Raw genomic sequence first — 23,275 nt, forward strand, 5'->3', positions numbered from 1 at the left:
CTAAGGCCTTGGACCCGAAAAGAAACAAAACATAGCGGGCCTTGGATTCACATGTCCAAGTCGGTTTTCATTCCAACTCAGTTGTAGAAACTTTAGAGTATATACAAATCCCAACTGATGAACTAAACAGCTCTAGGCTTTCGGTTATAAACATCTAGGGTTTTTCTCAACCTCTCTAGATTTACTGCTTGTTCTTCTTGTTTTCTTTGGTGTCGTACTTGTGATCTTTCTCTACCTAGTTGTAAACACAGTTTACAAGAAATAATGGGGGTGAAGACAAACAAAACAAACAAGGCCGAGAAAGATATCACTTATGACGAAAAACTATGCTAGTTGTTGGATGAATACACGCAGATTCTGGTTGTCAGAGCCGACAATGTTGGCTTAACTCAGAAAATCGATTATTCTAATGGGGAAGAATACCATGATGAAGAGGTCTATAAGGGTTCATGCAGAAAAGACCGGAAATGGCGCTTTCCTTAATCTCATACCTCTTCTTGTTGTGAGTACAATCTTTTGTTTAAAAATTTATATCATTAGGGACTGGTCATGGTCACAGTTTATTTCTAGGAAGTTTTTAAAGGCGTTCATTTTAATAAACTCATGTATTCAAGAGAGATTTATTTTGGCCATAATTTTCAAAGATTAGTAAGTTTTGTTTATGGGATAATTTCACAAACCTCCCTAAGGTTTTAACAATTACAGAGAACTCCCCTCAAGTTTTATAAATTACACATATCTCCCCTACTTTCATTATTTATGTAACAATGTAGGTCACTAGATTTTCTATCAAAAATCCTAAATTGCCCTTTTGTACAAAACTAAGAAAGAAAAACATAGTATACTCAATTATTTTCTTTCACACTTTACACAAATTAACAAACCTAATTCCTAACAACCTTCCAAGCATAGGTTTTAAATTCAAGTAGTGATCCAAAAGATTTCAAATTACAAATACAGCATCAATAGCTGCCATGAAAAAAAAAAAAACACATACACACATACGACGCCTCATTGACAACCAATTTTGTACCCCAAAATTAAATCTCAATACTTAAATACCTTTTCAATACAAGGTAATCTACCCTAGAACTTCCATTACAACCCTCCTATGATCTTAAAAATATTATTATCTCAAAAGTAGATAATAAATTCTACCTCCACAATAAAATCATAACAAAAGCTTTATAATCCAATGACAAAAATCCTTACATAATTATTGACATTTTGTAAAATTTTTTCTTGAGAATAAACAAAATATGACATATTTCACATCTTTAGTTCTTATTCCTATTTCAATCCTCAATTTCATTATTTATCTCTCTATCACTATGAGCCTCTTCATTTTCTTTTAGTTTGAGACACAAGCTGCTCCCTCTGTTGATTTTGTAATTTCAACTTGCTAATATCCATGAAACCAAAAATAATAAAAAGAGGGTATAATAGTATATTAATTAAAAAAGAGAGGAACAAAAATAGATGAGAGACAGAAAAATGGACTTTTTTTGGGTTTTGTAAATCTCTGTTGCCTTAAATTTGTAATTGTCTACCAAGTGGAGGGCATTATATGTGATGATCCCACCTTCCCCTAGGGTGTACCCTAAGGTTTAGAGGACCGTCTGCCTGACTCTCTTGCTAGAACTCACTTACATTAACTTGAGAGATAAAACTCAGACTAAAACCATTAAAAGTCTGTTCATACTTAAGTACATATCCTAGCAAAAATAAGAATTGTCTTAAACTAAGCCATTTAATATATATATATATATATCCCTTGAAGATGAAAGTCAAAATAATTATACCATTTAAGTACCAAAGGAATCTTCCAAGTACAATTTTGGGTCTCAGCTTAACTCATGGCTACTCCTCATTCCCGTCTTCCCCTCCTATAAGGAAAACAAACTAAGTGGGTTGAGCAAAACTCAGTGAGGTTTCCCAAATAAGCGATCATCAATAAACACTTAACATGTAATCAAGACTAAGTAAGAAAAGAACATTTCATTGAATAAAGTAAGGAACATTTCCTTGAACAATCACTTTCAAAAGGATGCGGTGCTCGCATTAGAGCCACTTCGATGCACCACACATTCCGCCAAACTCCTCCATATATCTTCCAAAATAGTAAACACTTCCCTCACTTAGATGGCCATATCAGTAATTTGCTATTTCGTGGTAATACTTGAACATACCGAAACACTTACCCAAAGTTACTGTCCCACCTGACCAAGCCTTTTGCTGGCTCAAATAGTCCTTTGAACAGAGGATTTTGGAGTCTAGTTCAACCGGTGTGATAAAGTACAGTAACACTTGGTCAATTATCAACCTTCAAGTTTAAACTAAACCGGATGTGATAAAGTGCACCCCCAACTTAGAAGGCGAGGGACAATTGAAAATACTTCGCAATAAAAGCACTAGCAAAATCATATAAACATCACTTAAGTAACACATAGGCAATTTAAACACACGAATGTGGAAACACTCACCTAAAATATTTTGAGTTCACATCTCGGTACTTGGACCCTCCGCCAATTCTCCCTCGGCTCCTAAGATATTTATAAACTTATTAATTTCCCCAAATGGTGAAGTTAAGGCTCACATGATTATTTGACTAAAGTATATGTATGTGTGTGCGTATAATCCAAGATGTTTAAATGTGTATATATATATATATTTAGAGGGAGTTTTAAGGGGATTATATGACAATAAAAGTTGGGATTTAGGTTCTAAGGATCATTTAGAATCGAAGTGAAAAGTAAGTTTTCTAGGATTTGGTAGTTTAGTGATTTTATGAAATTCCTTGATTTTATTCTAGATTTTTGGATGAGTTTTATAGGTAAAACTTTTATAAGGTAACTTAGAGGAGTTTTGGTCTGTTTTGGTTTGTTTCTACCTTTAAAATTCAAAGTTAGAAGCTAGAACCTAAGTATTAAGTTAGGATTGTTCAAAACAGATTTTAGCAGGACATGCTTCATGTTTTTGGTTTAAGGTTCATTATTTCCTTTGTTCAAACCTCCTAACATCCAACCTGCACTTCAACTTTATACCTAATAAGTTGTTCTTAGTTCAAAGTTTGCTTAAAATCTCCTAAGATTTCCAGAAACCAGCTTGGACTCCTCAACTATCCCAAACTGTCCAAAACAGTCTCGTAAGCTCAACTAGCCCAAAGTTTCTTCCCCAATACTGGACATTTCTTCTCAAATTAAGGTAGACGTAATATACCGAGCAAAACCGTGTACCATAGGGTAATTTTAACCAATATTTACATACACTTCAGTTCACAAGATGGAAGTTAAGCTTGAGAAGAACACAACCAGTCACTCGGGTTTCAAAACTGAAATTCCAGCCATGTATCTTCCAAGATTTTCATTTAGTCTACCAAGTTATTAACCAAATCCAACATGCAATCATCTAAACACTGAAATGAAAACATGCAACTTCGAAAATCTAGCAAAACTTTCCAAAAACCTCTATTTTATAACAAGAATTGCAGCGAGACTCCCAATCGGGCAACTAACAATAGTCTCACAGCCATACAATTCTTATATAGCCACTCCAGTCCCATTAAATGAATTTCCACATAGGAAAACTAGCATGCAACACTAAATGAAGATGGTATTAAACATATAACAGGAGTTTCCTAACTTAAACTCTTAGAAATTTCGTAGGAAGGGTTGAAAAATCAAGCTTTCTTTCCTCTAGGACAAAACTGGAATTTCCAGCAAGAAACCAGCTATAAAATCTAATTTTCACCATAGAAACTCATATGCAATACCCTAGAAACATTATACAGGGCATAAAGCATGAATTCCAGTTATAATCTAAACAAAATTTTTGGAGTAAAGAACCAAAACTGCAGCTTTTTCCTCTCGTTCTGCTGTGCCGAAAATTTCCAGCCTTGATATTGCTCACAAGTCTATCTTTTCTTACATTTAACCTCTCAAATATCACATGCATGACTATATTAGGATGAAACTGGTATATGAAAAAAAGTTTCTACCCAAACTAACGAAATTTTCAAGCGACAAAGCTGAAATTCTACACTTTACTCTGTCGGTTTCAAGCAGAATGAACTCAGGGTCATCAGCACGGTTTTTTCCGCATTTTCTTACAATACTGCATACATGCCAAATATGTAAACTTGGGAGCATATATAATGCATGAAGTCAAAATCTAACAGGTTTTGGAAGGCAAACAACCAGAAGTTTGCGGTTTAACAACTTCGGGTAATATGTAGAAACTTTAAACAAATTTTCCAGCTTTGATGAACCTCTCCTCAGTAAACTTTCTTCTTTTCTTGGTTCTGACTTAATTTAAAACATTACTAATTGAAAGTGGAAGGAAATTGAAGAAAGCTTAGTTAACTACCTCTTGTTTCTTCACGTTGTGGACTGTAAAATTTCAGCTTTCCCTCTCTCTCGATTCCTTAGCTAAATAAGCTAGAGTTTCCTTGTTTTCTTGGCTGGTGTTCACGGTAGAAGAAAGAAAAGAGTTCCTAGTTTTTCTTGTTGTCTCTCTCGGTTTTGGACAGGCAAAGGAAGAGAAGGAATTTTCATTTCATTCTACTCTATCTCTCGGTTGTTAACGGCAGACAAAAGGCAAATGCTCCTCCATCTCTTGGTTCTAACATACTCTCGGTTTCGAATGGAAGGTAATAGAAGTTAATGTTTCATGTAGCGGACGTTGAAGTTTGATGACTCTTCTCCTTAAATTTGCAACAGCTATGGAGGAAGACAAGTGTACTAGTAGTTTACATTCCTCTTGGTCATCTTATGGAAGTAGGTAGGAGCTGATGCGTCTTGTGATTAATACTTGAAGCTTGGTGACTCTCTTTTAAACATACAGCAACTTTGCAAGCAAAGACAAGTGTACTAACACTTGTTATACAAGGAGACTTCGTGTGTTTCCTCCCTTTTGTTTTCCACCACATCAAATCTCAACTAATACTAATGTTTTATGGTATAAATGATACAATTCTCCTAAGGTGTTTATCGATTCACTCGTTTATTAAAAGGGAAAATTTGGACATACAAATCAATCATTAACAAAAGAAAATAAAGTGTAACATGCACTAATTTTAAATAAAACATGAAAATTTTCGGATTCTCACATTATAGGTACTTTACTATGTCAAGAGAGGTAAGTGTAATTTCTTAAACCTAAGGCGAGTCAAGTGAATTGAGTTTTAGATATTTATTTATGTTAGTCTGATCGGAACTGAAATATGTGTGTTTTTATTTTAAGGGAAACGTGGGATTGATCTTCACTAAGGGTGATTTGAAGGAAATAAGTGAAGAGGTTTCAAAGTACAAGGTAATTGTGGATTTTAAAATTTGTGGACAAAAAACATTAAATCTTTGTTTATATGTTCTTGATTTGTGATAAAGGACCTTTTTCTTGTATTTCCGGTTGATCGTTTTAATTATTGTTGATGTTCAAGTGCATGTGCAAGTGCATGAAGTCTATACTTGGAATGCTGTTTGAATGTTAGATGGACGACTTTATTGTTTATTTGTATCGTTATAAATTAAGCATCTTGATAAAGAAAGAATCTGCAGACTATCAATATAAAGCTTCTTTAGTTCAGCAAAAATTAAGATGATCACATTTACAGTCTTATGATTATGCTTATGATTTGCAGGTATGTGTTGTTATATTTTCCACTTTATTTGTTTTTTCTTGTTTTTTTTCTTTTTGGCTTTCAATAAGTACGTTGAAGGGATTCATGGGATATCTCTAGTCTTAATACCCAAACACAGACTCAGCTAGCTGCGGTTGGATTTTGACATAGTAGTACCGTTGTTGCGTTTATTACAGGATTTGGTGTACACTTATATAACTTCATTAAATTTTGTTCCTGCCAAATCAAATTGCTGAATGAAAACGACGACATATGCAAGTCCATAAAACACAATTCTGCCAAAGTCTAACGCAATTAAGGGGGCTTCTTTCTGTTCGCTTGCAACAAAACAGGTTTTTTTCTTTCCTCTTTTTTTTTGTTGCAAACTTTGATCAACGGATAAATTACTTGCACATAAGAGAAATCTTTTGATTTATTCCATGTTAGGTTTGTGATGACCTCCCCCTAGGGCGTACCCCAGGGTTTGGCGGATCGCCTGCCCAATTCTCAATAGGATTCACTCACGAATCTCAAAAAAATAATTACAATTTCCAAACTCCAATAGCATTAACTCCAAGGTAAACATCAAATTCCATGGTTAAACATTACAAACCAACCAACATTCCATATCTATACTTATATATACAACCAAACGGATAAAAATACAAGTCCCAGTCATTTATCAAATCAGTAAGTATAACTAAAATAGCAAGTTACTTAAAGCAGGATGTCAACTCTCGAGCTATCTATTTCCTTGATTCCACGTTGTCAATGCCTGTTAAGGAAAACAACTAAAGGAATGAGTTAAAAACCCAGCGAGGTTCCAAGAAACCATACAAACAAAATAGCAAGTTGGCAGTTACATACATCACAAGCTCAAAACAAGCTCAAATCCAAGCAACTAGATGGTCACAAGATAAGTCATTCACATTTCAAGTAAACAAGTCGGATAAGCGGTTAACACTTTCATGCATAAGGATACAGTCTGCTCTCGGGAGCAGGTTCCACAGTAGTTTGTCTGAGATCCGTTGACTCTCCGTCAACCATAACATATAGTAACAATATCCAGTAGAACTCCACTTCACTCTAGTTTCCTTCCACCGTTCATCCCCCTACTGGGCCCGCACGCCAAACACGATAAACAGTAGAGGTAATACTCGAGTATATCGGTTCAAGTTCAAGATACAAGACCCATGGTTCATTGATCTCATCGACCAAGCCTTACTGGCTCGACTCGACCAACTAGCCAATAGAGTTTTGGGGCCCCGAGCACGCAATGGAGTCAATGGGATAGCAACCCAATTGACATTCAGGTCAAGTACAAGTAAATCATTTCACAGGTAGATCATTTTACTTGAGACAAAATAACAGTTTCAGTTAAGATATGATAAGTGTGATAAATTACACACTTACCCAATCAACATTAATTCAAGTACTAGCATGCCAATCAAGCGAACATGTCATTCAAGCAAGCAAGCATGCCACTCAAGCATTCACAAGCACTTGGAACACTCACCAATCAAACATGAACTTTACACTTCCGCCTAGGCTCATCTTCTTGCCTATTTTGGAGTCCTGAGACCAAATATAATTACATACATGTACGTCGATTCCAACCATCAAATATATCACAAGAAAGTTAAATTCGTCCACTTTTCTCAAAAGTTCTGCTTATGTTTCACTCTTTCAAATCAAGAGCTCAACATGTAGTCCATCACATGTATAGAAAAATTTTTGAAAAGCAATAGGGCCTTAATAGTTCATCTAAATTCAAGGTTTAAATCATAAAAATCAGCCCCAAAGTTCACGGATATAAGGTTTTCTTGTTTATAACAACGGAAAAGTCACGTACATGCTAGTTCAATGTTTTTTTTAGTGGTATGTGCGTAAATACACCATAGCTAACATATCTAACAATGAACAAGACATATAACGTGCTTCATATGCTAAGAAAAGCAACAACAACTCAAGTATCAAGTCATCCTTCACAAGCTCAAAGAAACTTAGAAAACAGCCAAGGAAGATGAACTTTTTCCTTTTCAAAATCACCAAGTTTTCTTACTCCAATCAAGTGAAATATTTCATGCATGCTAAGGTCAAAATGCCACTAAATATTTCAAATCAAAATAAGCAAGATTTAATCAAAGAAAATTAGGTTTAAAACCCAGAAAAGTATTCCAAAGTTTTCCAAATCCCACTCAATCCATTTGATAAAATTCCTAGCTTTGGTGATATTTTTTTGAAAAGATATAACTTGAGTTCCGTAGGTCGAAAAATCACAAAACTTTGTGACGCCCCGAAAAGTATAAGTGTGAGAGCCTGTAATTTTGTTTTAAAGTACTCGATTTTATTTTTTTTTATAATTGCACGTTTTTCCATATTTTATTGATGTGAGAAATTGGGAAAATAATTTTTATGAGTAAATATAGTTTTTGGATGATTTTTCTAGTATCGGATAGTTTTTGAGAAATTAAGAGCATATACCGGACGTGGGACCCACTAGTGCGAAAAGTTTGGAAAAATTCGGCCAACTAGGTTAAGTTTTGGATACTGGAATTAATTTATCGGGTGTTAAGAGATAAGTAGAGGATGCTAAGTGGATTGGTATGAGAGAGATAAAAGTTAGGCAAGCATTAAATTAAGTGACAAGTGTCACTTGGCTATTGGGTGGACCATTTGACTACTATTCCATGTCTTACCAATTGACTTAAATAACTAAAAATTCACCAAAATTCCTCATTTTTGTCTTCCTCTTGGCCGACTTCTTCAAGGCAAGAAAAGAAAGAAAACTCTTCAATTTTTGGCTTCAATCTTGCTCAAGTTCAACAATCTAACCTTTTAATCTTGCAATCTCTCCATAAAACCTCTTCACTTAGTGTTTGTGAGTTGATTTGTGGAGTTATTTGGAAAGCTAAGAGAACCTATTGTCCCCTCTCTCTTGTTTCTAAGGTGAGTTGTGAAGAACCACCCTCCTCCCTTAATTGATGCTTAAATCATGATTAGTGGTAGTATGAGATGCAAGTTTATGGATTATTTCTTGATTTGTGGTTGAAGTGATGAAGTTTTATAATTTTTGGGGATTTTTCTGTTTTAATATGAACATGATCGTGTGGCTATCTATGATGATTGGAAATGGTATATAATGACTCTAGGAGGTGGGAAAAGTGGTTAATTGCAACCAATTTCTGTTTTGGAAGAAATTTTGGAAAGTTAGGGTTATGATGAATACATTCTGCCCGAATTTATAGCTCCTAGTTAGAGGCCGAATTGGCCTTGGCTTAAAACATGAAAGTTGTAGGGAATGACATTTTAGAGGTGCCTACAAAATTCAGGTCAATCGGAGTAGCGTAGAATGAGAAAAGTCGAAATTATCCTTGCTGTCCTGCTGTCCTGGTTTTACCCGAATGTAAGAATTGCGCCTGTAATTGGTTGTTTTGGCTGGAATTGCTTCCGAATTGGTTGTTGAGGTCTTCTGATGAAATTTACCCCTGTTTCTTAGCTTTCAGCTGGTTTTGGAATTTCTGGATTTGGACTTAGGTAGCCTGATTTATGATGTTTCCGCTAGAATGCGTTCTGTGAATCTATTTTTGCGGTTCTGGTGTAGTATCTTACATTTTTGACCTGGTTACACTCGAAACTGGGTTGAGTGACCTTCTGTAATATTGTATCCCTATCTCTTAGCTTCGAAACGGTGTATCTTGTACCTTCATCCGACAATCGTAGCGCCTTTGGTGCCATTACCGCAAAATGACGTCAAAAACTGTTTTTTTCAGGGTTAAAGCTAAATCATTTCCGGATTTTTCCTGGTTTACTCTAGTGCTTATACATTCTTATGGAGCCCTATTTTGGTGGTATTTGGAATTGGTTTATGACTTGTAATCGAGTCTTATTGTGCTTATTGGAATATTTTAGAGCTTGAATTGTACTTGTACTATTGGGAGCCTATTGAACGGCCGTTGTGAAGAATTTATATTTCGTGTGACTTTGGGACTGGCTGAGGAAATAATGAAGCCATGATGGCTGGAAAAGTTAGCAAATTCAGGGGAAGTGCTGTCCGAACTTTGAAGGGATTTGTTTGCATTGAGTTTGTGATCTAAGACTTGGATTTGAGCAAGGCAATGTTATATGATGGATGATTTCTGAGCCATGGAGGTGAGTGACCTCAAACTATTTCTAAAGTTATTTATGAACCGTTTCCTGCATTATTTACTTTTGAACTGTTTCCAAAGTTACTTTTGAACTGTTTTCCTGCATTATTTACTTTTGAACTGTTTTCTTGCATATCATGCGTGCTTGCATGTGAGTGTTCCTGGTTTGTTATATTTCCTTGACTTATTGGCTTGTTATTATTGATTGATAATGTGTTAAGTGCTTTCAATGATTGTTAAAACGAGTTTTCTAGGCGAGTGTGTACTTTATCGCGCTCGACCTAAATAAATGTGAAATTTTCAATGATTAATGATTAAATGCTAGTTGCGCATGAATGTAAGCCTTTTGGCTGAACTGGCCACTGCCCCTTGTTACCGATCAACTCAAGCCAGAAGCGGACTTGGTCGGGCGATATGGTGACCTGGGTGAACATTTTGGTATACTCGAGTATTACCTTTCTAGGTTGGTGGAGGTTGGTGGAGCCTAGACAATGTCCAGGAAAGGGTGAATGAAATGAACGAACAAACGAGGGTTTATTCACAAAATGAAATTTTCAAATAATTGGAGGAATAAGGGGAAATGACAGGAGAACGAGCGAGCGCGCGAATATTTGGCTCCATGTGGGCCCGTATCCTTTTCATGAATGTTACTATCGCTTTCCATTGTAAATGTTTCTTGAATTATTGATACTCCATATTTAATGTTTTGTAAATGTTGTAATTGTTTCTGGACTTATCATTTGAATTATGACATCATTGATTTATGACATCATTGAAATGAACTATTGTTAAACCGATTTGATTACTGATTTTACTGGTTACTCGCTGAGCTTCTAGCTCACCTCAAAAATATTTTATTCCCCTCCACAGGGCTCAAGGCGAAGGAAGGCTTGTAGTACTTATTCCTGTGATCGGATGAATTATCTCATGTGTACTTTGAATTTGGACTTCCTCTTGTATAATAGTTGGATCATGGATCAGAGTGGCGCAGTGGAAGCATGGACGCTTCGCTTTTGATATGTAATTATTTATTGGAGAATTTGATGTAATATTTGAGATTTATCTTGTAATTAATTTGAGTTATATTGAGATTTATCTTATATTTGTTTGAGAACTGTAGTGAGCGACTGAGTCCCGGCGAGAGCTGGGCAGGCGGCCCGCCGAACCCTCTGGTTCGCGTTAGGGGGAGGTGGGGCTGTCACAAACTTACACCGTTAGAAAATAGACTCAAAGCACTAATAGGATTTAGAAGACATTCTCATGAAATTTAGCTCATAGATTAGTCAAATTTCAGTTTAAAGATCACTGCTATTAGAAGTGCAGAAACAAAACAGTTATGATTTTCAAGAACTTCGCAAATTTGTTGGTATTTATAGAAATTGAACCAAACCTTGATTTTATACCGTTGGAAGCTCTATGAGTCTAGTTTCAAACGCAACAAACGAAACTCAATTCTGACTTTCCTATACGAAGTTATAACCAATTTTCCAAAATTGCACAGAGCTTCCTGCAAAAATTTCTAGATTTGAAGATTCAAGTTGTGTGAGGACCTGAAATTTGCATATTGTATGATGACCCGAAATTTGCATATTGTGTTTTTTTTTTGTTTTTCTTTGGATTACATGCTTTTATTTGGTGAATGATAAAGGATTGTTGTACTTCATTGCCTCTTTTAATTTATTGCATATTGTTTTTCATGGGGTGATATACTACTTAGTCCAACTAGTAGGGCGTGTGGCATAAATTGAGTGACAAAGAGGGATTTGTATGCAAAAGGGATATTTTGTGCTTAGAGATGTGATGTGGCCAAAGATATTTTGAGAAATTAGATATTATCATTTGTATTTGTTTCATTTGTCAAATGGGCAACCAAAGTTTTGACCAAGACTCCAAATTAATTAGCCTTTCTTCTTCTTGGAAAATCGAGTCAATTCCATTTTCCCTACTTCTTGTTCTAGCCGAGAGGGAGAGGAGAGAATTGAGAGAGACTTCTTGATCTTTTCCTTTAGCTCAACTGAGAGAGAGAGAGAGAGAGAGAGAGAGAGAGAGAGAGAGAGAGAGAGAGAGAGAGAGAGAGAGAGAGAGAGAGAGAGAGAGAGAGAGAGAGAGAGAGAGAGAAAGAAATTAACCAAAGTCTTCTCTTGTCTTGCCTCCACTCCAGCCGAGGGAAAATTGGAGAGAAAGCCAAGAAATTTCTCGTCTTGCCTCCACATCAGCTGAGAGGAACTAGAGAGAGAAAGTTAAGAGAAAGCTTGAGTCTTGCTTCCATTTCCAACTTGTTTGACCATAACTTCTAATTTGTTTTAAAGGTAACATGACTTGGAAACTTCATTTCTTTTCATATACTTTAGAGGGCTTTTGATGTATGTTTGGTTGAGGTTGGATTGAAGAAGAAACTAGTAGTAGAAACTTGTTTTATAGCTGGAAATCTCTCAACTTGGACACAAGGCTCTCTCAACTCTCTCCTTTCCCTCTCGGCTGGAACAAGAAGTAGGGAAAATGGAATTGAGTTGATCTTCCAAGAAGAAGAAAGGCTAATTAATTTGGAGTCTTGGTCAAAGCTTTGGTTATCCATTTGACAAATGGCACAAATATAAATGATATATATCTAATTTTTCAAAATATCTTTGGCCACATAATATCTCTAAGTACAAAATATCTCTTATTGTCACAAAATATCCCTTTTGCACACAAATCCCTCTTTATCACTCAATTTATGCCACACGCTCTACTAGTTGGACTAAGTTGTATATCACCCCATGAAAAACAATATGCAATAAATTAAAAGAGGCAATGAAGTATAATAATCCTTTATCATTCACCAAATAAAAGCATGTAATCCAAAGAAAAAAAAAAAAAAAAAAACACAATATGCAAATTTCGGGTCCTCGCAAAGTTATTTCCGTGGTTTTTTTTTGGTACTGTTTTAATATTTGTGCATTCATTATCGTGTGTGAAATGTGAATCAGGTTGGCGCCCCTGCTCGTGTGGGTTTGATTGCTGCAGTTGATGTTGTCGTTCCTCCGGGGAATACTGGACTTGATCCATCGCAGACATCTTTCTTCCAGGTACTTGCGAAATTTCAAGTATCAGAATTATATGACTTAATTATTTTTCAAGAAATAACAGTTAATAATTTATATTGGCATTCCTAACGTCTAATTTTGGTAGAAATTCAAGTGATATTTAATGATTATAGGATCACATTTGTACTATATATAAAGCCTGAGGAAGGGATTTGATGTTAACATCAGGGTTAACATTTATTGTCAATTTGTGAATTTACCCTTAGAAAAACTATTTTTACTTTAACTACCTATAACTACCTATCTATTTTTACTTTTAACTATTTAACTAAGAGTAAATCTTATATACACTGACAGTGTATACACTATCACCGTTGGATTCATGCCAGTGTAGGAAAGATTAATCCTATAAAAATATATATTTTCAACATAACTAATCCTAAATATTATAACTACCAATACAAAATTATTTTATGGAAAATATTTAAAAGATTAACGTTTGGTTCAGTAATAAAAATTTTATTTAAAATATTTGACCATAAATATTATGTATTTTTTGATTGCACATACATTAGGTGTGCACTGTGCACTAGTCTTTACAATAATAAATTCTGTATATGTAGTTAACTTGGTGTTAACTTTATTTGTTTCTAAATTTACCTTTATCTTTATTATCCATTAACTCTTAAATCTATTATTCATCTTTATTATCCATTAACCCTTATCTATATTATCAATTGATACACAAATCCTACTCAACCACAACTAACTCCCTCCAATTCTCACATTCTCCATTACCAATGATTTTTTACTTCCAATTGTACATATTTCTATATAATACACTTTTTATTACATATTACATCAAATAGTTATATTCACTTGCACTATTTTTGTGATTCTTTCAATTAAAATTTTTTTTTGACAAGTTGCACATGCATCAAATGTGCCTCAATAGCTAGTATTAATAGCTGTAACGTTTTGGAGTTTACATTTGCTATCTTGTGGGCTTTTAAGAATTTCAAGTGGGCTTGTAAGACAAGTAGAAAGATGAGATTGAGATTCATTTCTAAATCTCATCCCTAGACTCCTCAAGAGAGTCTAATTGCACTTGTCCAGTCCCTTACCCAATTTGCTTTTTATGACATCAATATGTTTAAGGAAAAAATTCCCTTATGTAATTATGAGCTACATGGATCATATCACATAAATTCTGAGATCCACAAGTAAGTTCTTTTATAGTTTTTAAGATGGGGTCCATGTGAATCTAGTCTATTATCAAAATTTGAATATACCTAAGGTGATGTCACTCAAGTTAAATATGCATATATAAATGATTACCTAACTATATAAATGTCTACAGGTTCTCAATATCCCAACTAATATTAACAAGGGAACTGTTGAAATCATTACTGCTGTAGAGCTCATTAAGAACGGTGATAAAGATTCTTATGGTCTTGTTGTCCCGTCCGTTTTTGACAATGGATCAGTTTTTAGCCCTGATGTGCTGAATCTGACAGAAGATGATGTCGTTGAGAAGTTCTCACTGGGACTTTCTATGGCAACTTCTCTCGCACTGGGGATTTCATACCCATCCTTATCTGCTGCACCTCACATTTTGATTAATGGGTACAAGAGCACCTGGTCATTGCAGTTGAGACAGAGTATTCCTTCTCACAGGCTGATAAGGTCAATGAGTACCTCAAGGTATGTAACTTAATTTCTCAAGCAAGTCAACTAATCTTGCTGAAGGCATGTGAAAGACTTGATATAAAAGCATAAGAAGCGTAAGATGCAAAGATCATCAATATACCTAATGTTTCATTTTGTCTTGGGAAATGGTATAAATTGCAGGATCCCAGCGAGTTTGCTGTTGTAACAAGTGCAGTTGCGTGCCACAGTAGCTGCTGCTGCCAAGGGAGAGAAGAAAGAAGAACCTGTTGAAGAGGAGGAAGAAGACAGAGATCTAATGTTAAATCTTTTTGAATAAATTTTATTTAGATTGCCTCGTAAATTCATATGATTTTGAGATTCTGGAGTCTGGAAGTTCTTTTATGGCTTTTATATTGTATAGTATCTTGAGTATATGATATCTTTCAATTTTTAATTATTATAATTTCAAGGTTTTGCATTTAATTTTTATATTATTTAGACATAATTGTGATTAGATAATTAGGTTATTTAGCTAGCTTAGATGCAAAAAAAAGGATCAGTTATGCAGAACGTGATTCTAATAACTAATGAAACTGGCAAACTGCTCTGCTGCAAAAGCCGCATGAAACAAAATTAAACTGGAAAACGGGTTCTGCTTCATGAACAGGTCACAAGTGACTTCAAGTCACAATTTGCACAAAATGTCAACTTCAATACCAAAACAATTCACAGTATCACAAATTACAGCGTGATTCTGTGGAAAAATGACAACATTTTACTGTATAATATGACTGTTCTAACCTAGGTGAAAAAAATAACAATAATAATTTTGCTCAATCTTCACCATTCATGTAGATAAGTTTGCTACGGAGCAGGTGATTCATATTAACATATAACTGTTTGGATCTAACAAGTTTTTGAAAAACCGTTTTTTCTCTTCAAAATTACAGTAATAAACTTCAAAAACAACTCCGAAAGTAATACCTAAAAACAACAAAAAATTTTTTTTTTTTCATCTTTCTTCTTCCACAAACTACCTACCACCACCACCACCTATCACCCTCCACCGCCACCACCCTTCCCCCTCCTCTCTCCTCCTCCTCTTTCCTTCTGCTTCTCCTTTCTCCCTCCTCCCCTTCCCGTCCCCACCATCCCTCTCCCCTCCCCCTCGACCCCCCCTTCACCTCTGCTGGTTGTGACCAGAAGGGTGGTGACCAGAAGGTCACAACCAAGGCTATCGCGACCAGATCTGAGGTGGAGAGGGGTCTGGGCATGGGAGACGAGAGGGGAAGGGGTGGCAAGGGAGGGGAGGAGCCGGGGGAGGAGACAGAGGAGGGATAAAGGAGAAGGAGAGAGGAGGAGGAGGAGTAGAGAGACAAAGAGGGAGAAAGATGAAGAGAGGAGGGAGGAGGGAGGGGGTGGCAGCGATGGGTGGTGTAAACTTTTTTAAAAAATATATAAATTCTAAAAATACCCCAAACACATTAAAAAAAACCCCCTGAAAATACACTCAAAAAAACTTTCAAAAACATCTACAGGAAAATTTTTCATATATACAATTATAGTAATATTTTTTAAAATCACCCCCAAAAACAGCTAATCCAAAACAAAAATGCATACCAAGGAATCTCTCTGTAGAATAACACAACACCAAAGTCACAAGATCACTAGCAAGCAATTTTACTTTTCATGCTTGATAAAAACACTGAATAACAAGTGCGATATAAGTACATTACCAGAATAAAGTGCATTTTGTCTTGGCAATATCATGAAAATAGAACATGATGACAAAAGCTATTGTAGGAAATTGGATCTATTTCAAAAGCAGGGAGCTCCAAAAATAAAGATGCGTTTAATCAAAATTCAAATGCGAGAAAAGGAGCCATAATGATTTAAATGAACAATCTGCCCTGCTCTCACTCAAAATACTGTTTTGCAAAATCTAATTCAGTTCATTATCAAGACATATTCAAACACCTTCAAGCTTAATCAAAATTCTGATGTGTTAAGAGAGAAGGTAAGTCTAATGTAAGCAAAAATGTGCCCTACACATCTCCCTCAGGAAAAACTGACAAAGCCATCCAGGAAAATACATGCATAGGAAAATGTACAGCGAATGCTTAAAATTTTGCACCTGTAAATTCTTTTCTTACATTTCATTCCTTAAACGCTAGCTTCAAACTGCTAGACTTAATTATGCAGGTGATTCATATTGTTAAGTTGACAGAGAAGGTACTCAACAACGGATAAGCAGAAGGGAAACAGAACAATGATCAATCAATCCAGGATTCAGATCCCAGCGAAAATAGAAGAACAATGCTGAAGTTGCAGGATCACAGTTTATGCAAGCAAAAAATAGTTTGTACACATCATACACCTTAGGGTATAAGTCAAACACAAATCAGACGAGAAATTTTATCTATAAAACAGAAGCAACCCTAAAGCATTAGCAACAGTATACACAGAAAAAGGAAGTGAACTTTAATAATTAAGAAATGCATTACTCAAGCTAAATGAAAAACTAAATCCATTTCACAACCATGTGGCTCAAATATTGTTCATAAATTTGACGAAAAGTCTAATACAAGAGAAAAGTTCAGTTACGATTTTTGGCAAGACATGATTTCACTAGAACTCTACTAATCTTTATGATTTTTCTTGTAATAATATCAAAATACCAAGAAATAAAACCCATGAACAGATATTCAAAAAATTTCAACTATATGCTCTTGTAGCTACCAAGAAATTAGTTTAATCATTTAAACTCTCCTTCTAAGTCACCATAAAACATTTAATAGGTGCTTTTCAACATAGATTTAGCAATCATAAAGAAGTTTAATATTCTTTGAAATTATAAGATTCTCACATGATAGCCACAATAAAAAGAAAGTACCATCATAGATAATTTGATTAGACAAGATGTGCATAATTCATTTTGCACGGACCACAAATGCATGAATTTCAGTGTATCCATCCAAAGCAGATTAATAAAGAAAACTAAATAGACTCCCTCTCTGGTGAAAACAAGTCACGCTGTGGAACAGGCTAAATAAACTACTGGAGCCACACACCAAGAGTTGAAGTTCAAACAAAAAGCACGAGGATTTCAATGGCATGCCACAAGCACCTTTCACATACTACAGTTCAGGAAGCAGTATATGCATCACATTAGCTAGTTAAATTTAAATTTTCATTTGACTGAAACCTTTTTCAGTACCTCCCAATACTTCTTTTTTCACCTGCCACTGTATGTAATCAACACTAGTCACATGATTAATCAATAAATCTCAATGAAATTTACAGGATATTAGAGTAGCTCATACAAAATGAATCAGGAAATTCAAGCTTTGAAATATGAGAATAGTTATAAAAACACTATTTCAAGTAGGTCATTTCTATGCTGCAGGATTAACCAAAAAAATCTGAATTACAAGGTTAGTGATCAGTTAAAAAAAAAAAAAAACACACACACACACACGCATCTAAAGCGTGTTGGGTTAATAACATGTGTCCACTCAGTATCAAACTTTATTTCGGCAACAACATTGTGATTTGGTAATCACTGGACATTGCCATTGCTTGATTGACCCCGGGATTCCAAGAAGAGCCTTACAGTTGAGAAGATGAGAGAAGGTTCAGCCATTGCGCCATTCCCATAGTCTCCACAAGCTAGCCTCTTGGTTACAGGTGGGATAAGATTGATCCCCAGGTCATCAATTAACAGAAGATGCCGTTCTGTAAAAGTGTTGTTCCACATAAAAGTGTTCATTGCAGGAGCTACAAAAAGTGGCTTACTATAATCCCATGCTCGCACAATGCAGGTAAGCAAGTTATCACACAAACCTCCTGCAATCTAAAAAAGAGCTAGGATTATCAGGAGTGTGTCTAACCTTAATGGAAATGTGCAAGTCTACTTCACAGAACAAGAAACATGGTAGGAAACCACATATCATTAAGTTCAGTACAACTGTACTTTAGTCTACCTTCACACAGTTCATTGGTGCTGTATCAAGATCCCTATATATAGGTCCAATCAAGCATGCCTCTGATCAGTAAAAGTCTCTTAGTTCTGTTCAAAGGCTAAGAACTATCACATAAAAACATTTCTTAAAACAAATCTCTACTATGAGCACAGATTCATAAAGCATAAACAGCAAAAAAAAATCGAAGGAAAGTGATTTCCTAATATATCGTTCACAAAATAATGCACCATGGATTTGAAAAATATGGCTGAAAATATGGATTTGCAGATGAAGTATAATTACTATTGCTTCCTCAGTTTTGATCATTACTCCTCTTCTTTTTTAGTTCTACTGGATAACAGGATTTTTTGAATTTTGCATAATTTCAAACAAAATCATATTACAAGCAGGTCCTCAAGGTTTTAATAAGCAAGCTTCCTCTCTTGCACTTGCTGCTTAATTCCTAAGATCTATACCCCCCCCCCCCTCTTACAAGCACAATATTGCCAACATCTTGCAAGTAAGCAGCATAAGCACACAAGTAGACAGATAGTTTAATAGTTCGTTTAACGAAAAACACATGCTGCAATCAAATCAATGGCAATCCAAGAAACACAATGAACAGAACATTTACCTTTCCAAGTGTGTTGGCCGACAAAGGCGCAATGATCATAATATCAGCCCAACTACGGAGTTCAATATGCAACACACTATCTCCTATCTTATTCCATGTCGACCATTCATCCTCATCTCTGTACAGAGTCACATCCTTAGGAAGTGCCACTTTATCTATAAAATGCATAGAAGCCTTTGTAGCAACTGCTTTAACTTCTGCCCATTCAACAAAACAATGACAAAGGTTTGCAAACTTTATTGCAGCCACACTTCCACTTGCAGCCAGTAGGACTCGAGGTTTCCTCGAAGAACTATTACCCTCAATTTCCATACCCAATTTTAATGACTCCGCATTTTCCATAACCTGCCAGACCAAAAAAAAAAAAAAAAACCATTTTCAAAATATAGAAGATTAAAAAAAATTCATTCAATTGAATCAGGGTTTTGACCGAGTATTCGTGCTTGATTTCGCCTAAAATCCTAATTCAACTGATTAACAAAAGTTGGTTCAAACATACGGTAATTGAACTTCAACCAAAATCCTAATTCAGCTTCGAAAGTTACCAGCTATTCACATTTGACAAAAACAAAGAAACAAAGAATTAATTAATTGAAAAAATCAAGAAGACTTGTGAAATAGATTAAAGCATATTTCATGGTAGACAAAATGAATCCAAAGAATCAGTGTAATAGACTTTCGAAATCTCCCGCTAGATTGATATTTGCAGATATATACCGGTAGAGGATGAAGCAGATTCAGTTCCGGCGGAAGGAGCGACGTCGTGATCCGGCGAGGGAGGAGCGGAATACTCTATTCAGACTGTAAAATGCACCACTTTTTTCTTCAAATTTCAAATTGCAAACAACGTCGCTTTTTTTTTTTTTTTTTTTTTTTGGCCCCCCCTTATTCACGAGAAAGTTTTCGAACTTTTTTTTTTTTGCCCCGGAGAGTGGTGATAGACGAGTAATCGACGTAGTCTATGGCAAAGGTATGAGGACCGTCAATGGTTTGGGTCCAGGCTATAATTTGGCCCGGATCCGGCCCATTTTTGGATATGGAATTTCCTCTCTGCTTCAGATTTTGATAGGGCATGATGATATCAAAACCTCCCTGAGATTTCTTGCAATATAACCTAACATTTCTAAAATTTTAAAAATATCACTTACTATATTTACTTTTGTTATTTGTGTAACAAGATCTTGAAGAGCCCTAAACCACCCTTTTATTTCTAAATAAAAATACTTCTAAACCATTTTGTTCACTTCAAGATAACCATCATGTGAAAAACAATTTCTAGTAGTACTATGACATCATAATGCTATAGTTCATAAAAATATAAATTTGAAAAATTTAAAAAAAAGATATTTACAAAGAAATACACTTGCACCAATTTAACTCTATATACTGAAAATCAATTTCTTATGAATTTTATATTTTTTTTCAACTTCATCTCATCGTGTCCAAACATTTAAATTATTTTGATTATTGTAAAAATGAATTCAAAGTAAGCAAATAAATCATACCCCACTCTATCACAATCACAAAAAGTAAAAAATAAAAAAAAATTAATTTATTATAATTTACAAATAAAAAGTCTCATAGTCATTCAAAAATGAGTAAGAGAGAATGTTAGAGAAAAGGGAAAGAGAAGAAAGTTACTTTTGATTCTTTTTTTTTTAATTTTAAGCTCCATTTATTTGATATGTGAATTATGTATCATGTGAGCGTTAATATAGTCTTTTTGCAATTATTAGGATAGGTAAGTGATATTTTTAAAATCTCAAAAGTGCCAAGTGCTATTAGGAGAAACCTCAAGGAGAGTTTATGATATTATCCCATTTTAATTATCCAAACTTGATCCATATTTTTATCTACAATGAGCTGGTTAAACTTATTATGGATCCAAATCGAATAATATGTAGGAAAATATTCCACAAGATAGTAACAAACAAATCTCATGCACATTAATTTTGTCGCGGAAACAATAAAAAAAAAAAAACCAAAGAAAAAGGAAATGATAAGGAGACAAAAGCCAACAAAGCTTCAAGAGGCAACACCTAAAGACAATTCTTTACTTATCAATTCTCAGCGCTTGGCACTCCATATCAATTCGAAGCAGATTAATACATATTTATAGAGACCACTAAGTTTCCAAATTATATAAGAACTTGAAGTCCGAACCAACTAATGAATCACAAACATACTAGGACTTGGACTCCAGGAACTTAGACCAACATTGATGCGAACATAAGATTTGTGATTCAAGATCAAATCATACCAGGGGTTGATTTATTGAAACTCATTGAAGTCCGGATCCCCTTCCTTAGTTTTACTTAGCTTTCTTAGTTTGTGTTGTCGTTGGTTTGGAAAAGTTCTAGCCGTTTGTTTCAATTATTTCCAGCAAATTGTTAAATTGGTTAACTCGTGTTAGGTAAGGGTTAATTGAGTCATTAGTTAGTAGACTATACGGCTAGGTCATGTGGACCATTAGTTAAGCTGAACTAGAGTTAGGATCAATAGTCGAATTTGGGTTAGGAAAGTAGTTAGTTGTTTCCAAGTCTGATTAGCATTTTTGAATCTTGTAAAGTCTATAAAAAAGCCTCAAGTCCAACATTTTTTTTTATCAATGGAGTTATGAAAGTAAATTTTCCTGCAAAACACTTGTGTGTGTTTGGCAAATCTCTTGTCCAAGAGATCCTGCTTGAATACTTGAGAGGATTCTCGAGTTTTGAACTTGACTTATCAACCAATAACCACAATTGATTGTGGCGTCTTCTACCTTCAAACTTTGGTTCACTAAATTATTAGATTGTGGGTTAAGATTCGTTTTAGTTCGTAATATCGTGATTTAGAAGGGTCAAGGGTTACTCTGCAACTTCAACTTGACTCTTCGTCATGTACCCTACTTCTACTGTTATGTACCCTACTTGTGCTATAGACAAAGTAACCACCTGTTATTTCTTTGAAAACCAAGAAAATACATTAGAACCCAAATAACAAGCATAATCAGAAGTACTCCTCCTTTGTATTGTATCACTAGCCCCATCACTGTCGGTATATCCAACAAGACTGCTACCTCAAAAAGATGAGTAAAATATACCGTCAGACTGCGTACCTTGAACATATCTCAAAGTCCTCTTAGCCGCTTGCAAGTGGGATTGGCGTGGAGATTCCATGAATCTACTGATCAAACCAACTCCATACGTAATATCAGACATTGTAGAAGTTAAGTACCTGAGACTTCTCACCAATCTCCTGAAATAAGTAGCATCGTCAAAATCACGAGTGTCATCTTTAATCAACTTCAACTTCTCTTGAACCGTGGTCATCATTGGTTTAGCCACATCCATCTTAAACTTTTTTAAAATATTACCTGCATACTTCCTTTGTGAAATAAATTCCACCATCCAACTGACAAACGTCAATACCAAGAAAATAAGACATCAAACCCAAATATATTATCTCAAATTGACTAATTATGGCCTCCCTGAATACAGAATTAGTTTGAGATTGTTGCTCATAAATATCAAGTCATCCACATACAAGCACACAACAAAAATATCTTCTCTAGGGTTGAATTTGATGTACAAAGTATGCTTATATGGACATCTTAGAAAACCATACTCAACAAAATAAGTATCAATGCCAGTATACAAGGTCTAGGAGTTTGTTTCAACCCATACAAAATCTTCTTCAGTCTATAAACTTTCTCTTCTTGACCTTTTCTAACATAACCTGCAGGTTGCTCAATATATACCTCTTATTCAAGAAAGTCATTTAAAAAAGTAGATTTCACATTCGTTTGATAAATTTTTCAACAATTATTTGTGGCAAGTGAGACAATCATACGAACATTATCAATCTGGCAACTGGAGCAAAAATTTCAAAATAATCAAAACCTACCTTCTACTTATAGCCTTTAATAACCAATCTCGATTTGAAACGATCCACCTCTCCTGTTAGCTTGTTTTTGGTTTTATGCACCTATTTTGCTATAATAGGTTTTTTCTCAGATGGGATAGGGGTCAACTTCTATGTATTATTTTCTCAATGGCGTGAATTTCTTCATTCATTCCATGAACCCAACAATCATGTTTGACAGCTTCCTCAAATGAGAGAGGATCACAATCTGCAATAAAAGTAAAATTCACAATATCTTTATTAGATAAACCATCATCTCTACCAACCACATAATCATCAAATAGGGTTGGGATGTGGTGTTCTCTCTGTGGTCGACAGAATGTCTTAACCTACAT

At 35.0% G+C, this 23,275-nt stretch overlaps 1 protein-coding gene and 1 pseudogene across 1 annotated transcript; one reads left to right on the forward strand and one right to left on the reverse strand.

The window, feature by feature from the left end:
- Positions 1-264: 264 nt before the first annotated feature.
- Positions 265-14,919, forward strand: LOC113696637 (large ribosomal subunit protein uL10y-like; annotated as a pseudogene).
- A 2,849-nt stretch (positions 14,920-17,768) lies between these two features.
- On the reverse strand, positions 17,769-20,099 carry LOC113695240 (probable phosphopantothenoylcysteine decarboxylase). Its single transcript, XM_027214259.2, has 3 exons — positions 19,755-20,099; positions 19,038-19,382; positions 17,769-18,294 (listed from the first exon to the last, which is right to left on the reverse strand). Exons 2-3 carry the CDS (start codon positions 19,377-19,379, stop codon positions 18,001-18,003), a joined length of 636 nt encoding a protein of 211 aa, XP_027070060.1. The 5' UTR covers positions 19,380-19,382; positions 19,755-20,099; the 3' UTR covers positions 17,769-18,000.
- Positions 20,100-23,275: the final 3,176 nt, after the last annotated feature.

The sequence above is a fragment of the Coffea arabica genome, chromosome 6e (assembly GCF_036785885.1).
Source record: "Coffea arabica cultivar ET-39 chromosome 6e, Coffea Arabica ET-39 HiFi, whole genome shotgun sequence".
NCBI classification, from domain to species: Eukaryota; Viridiplantae; Streptophyta; class Magnoliopsida; order Gentianales; family Rubiaceae; genus Coffea; species Coffea arabica.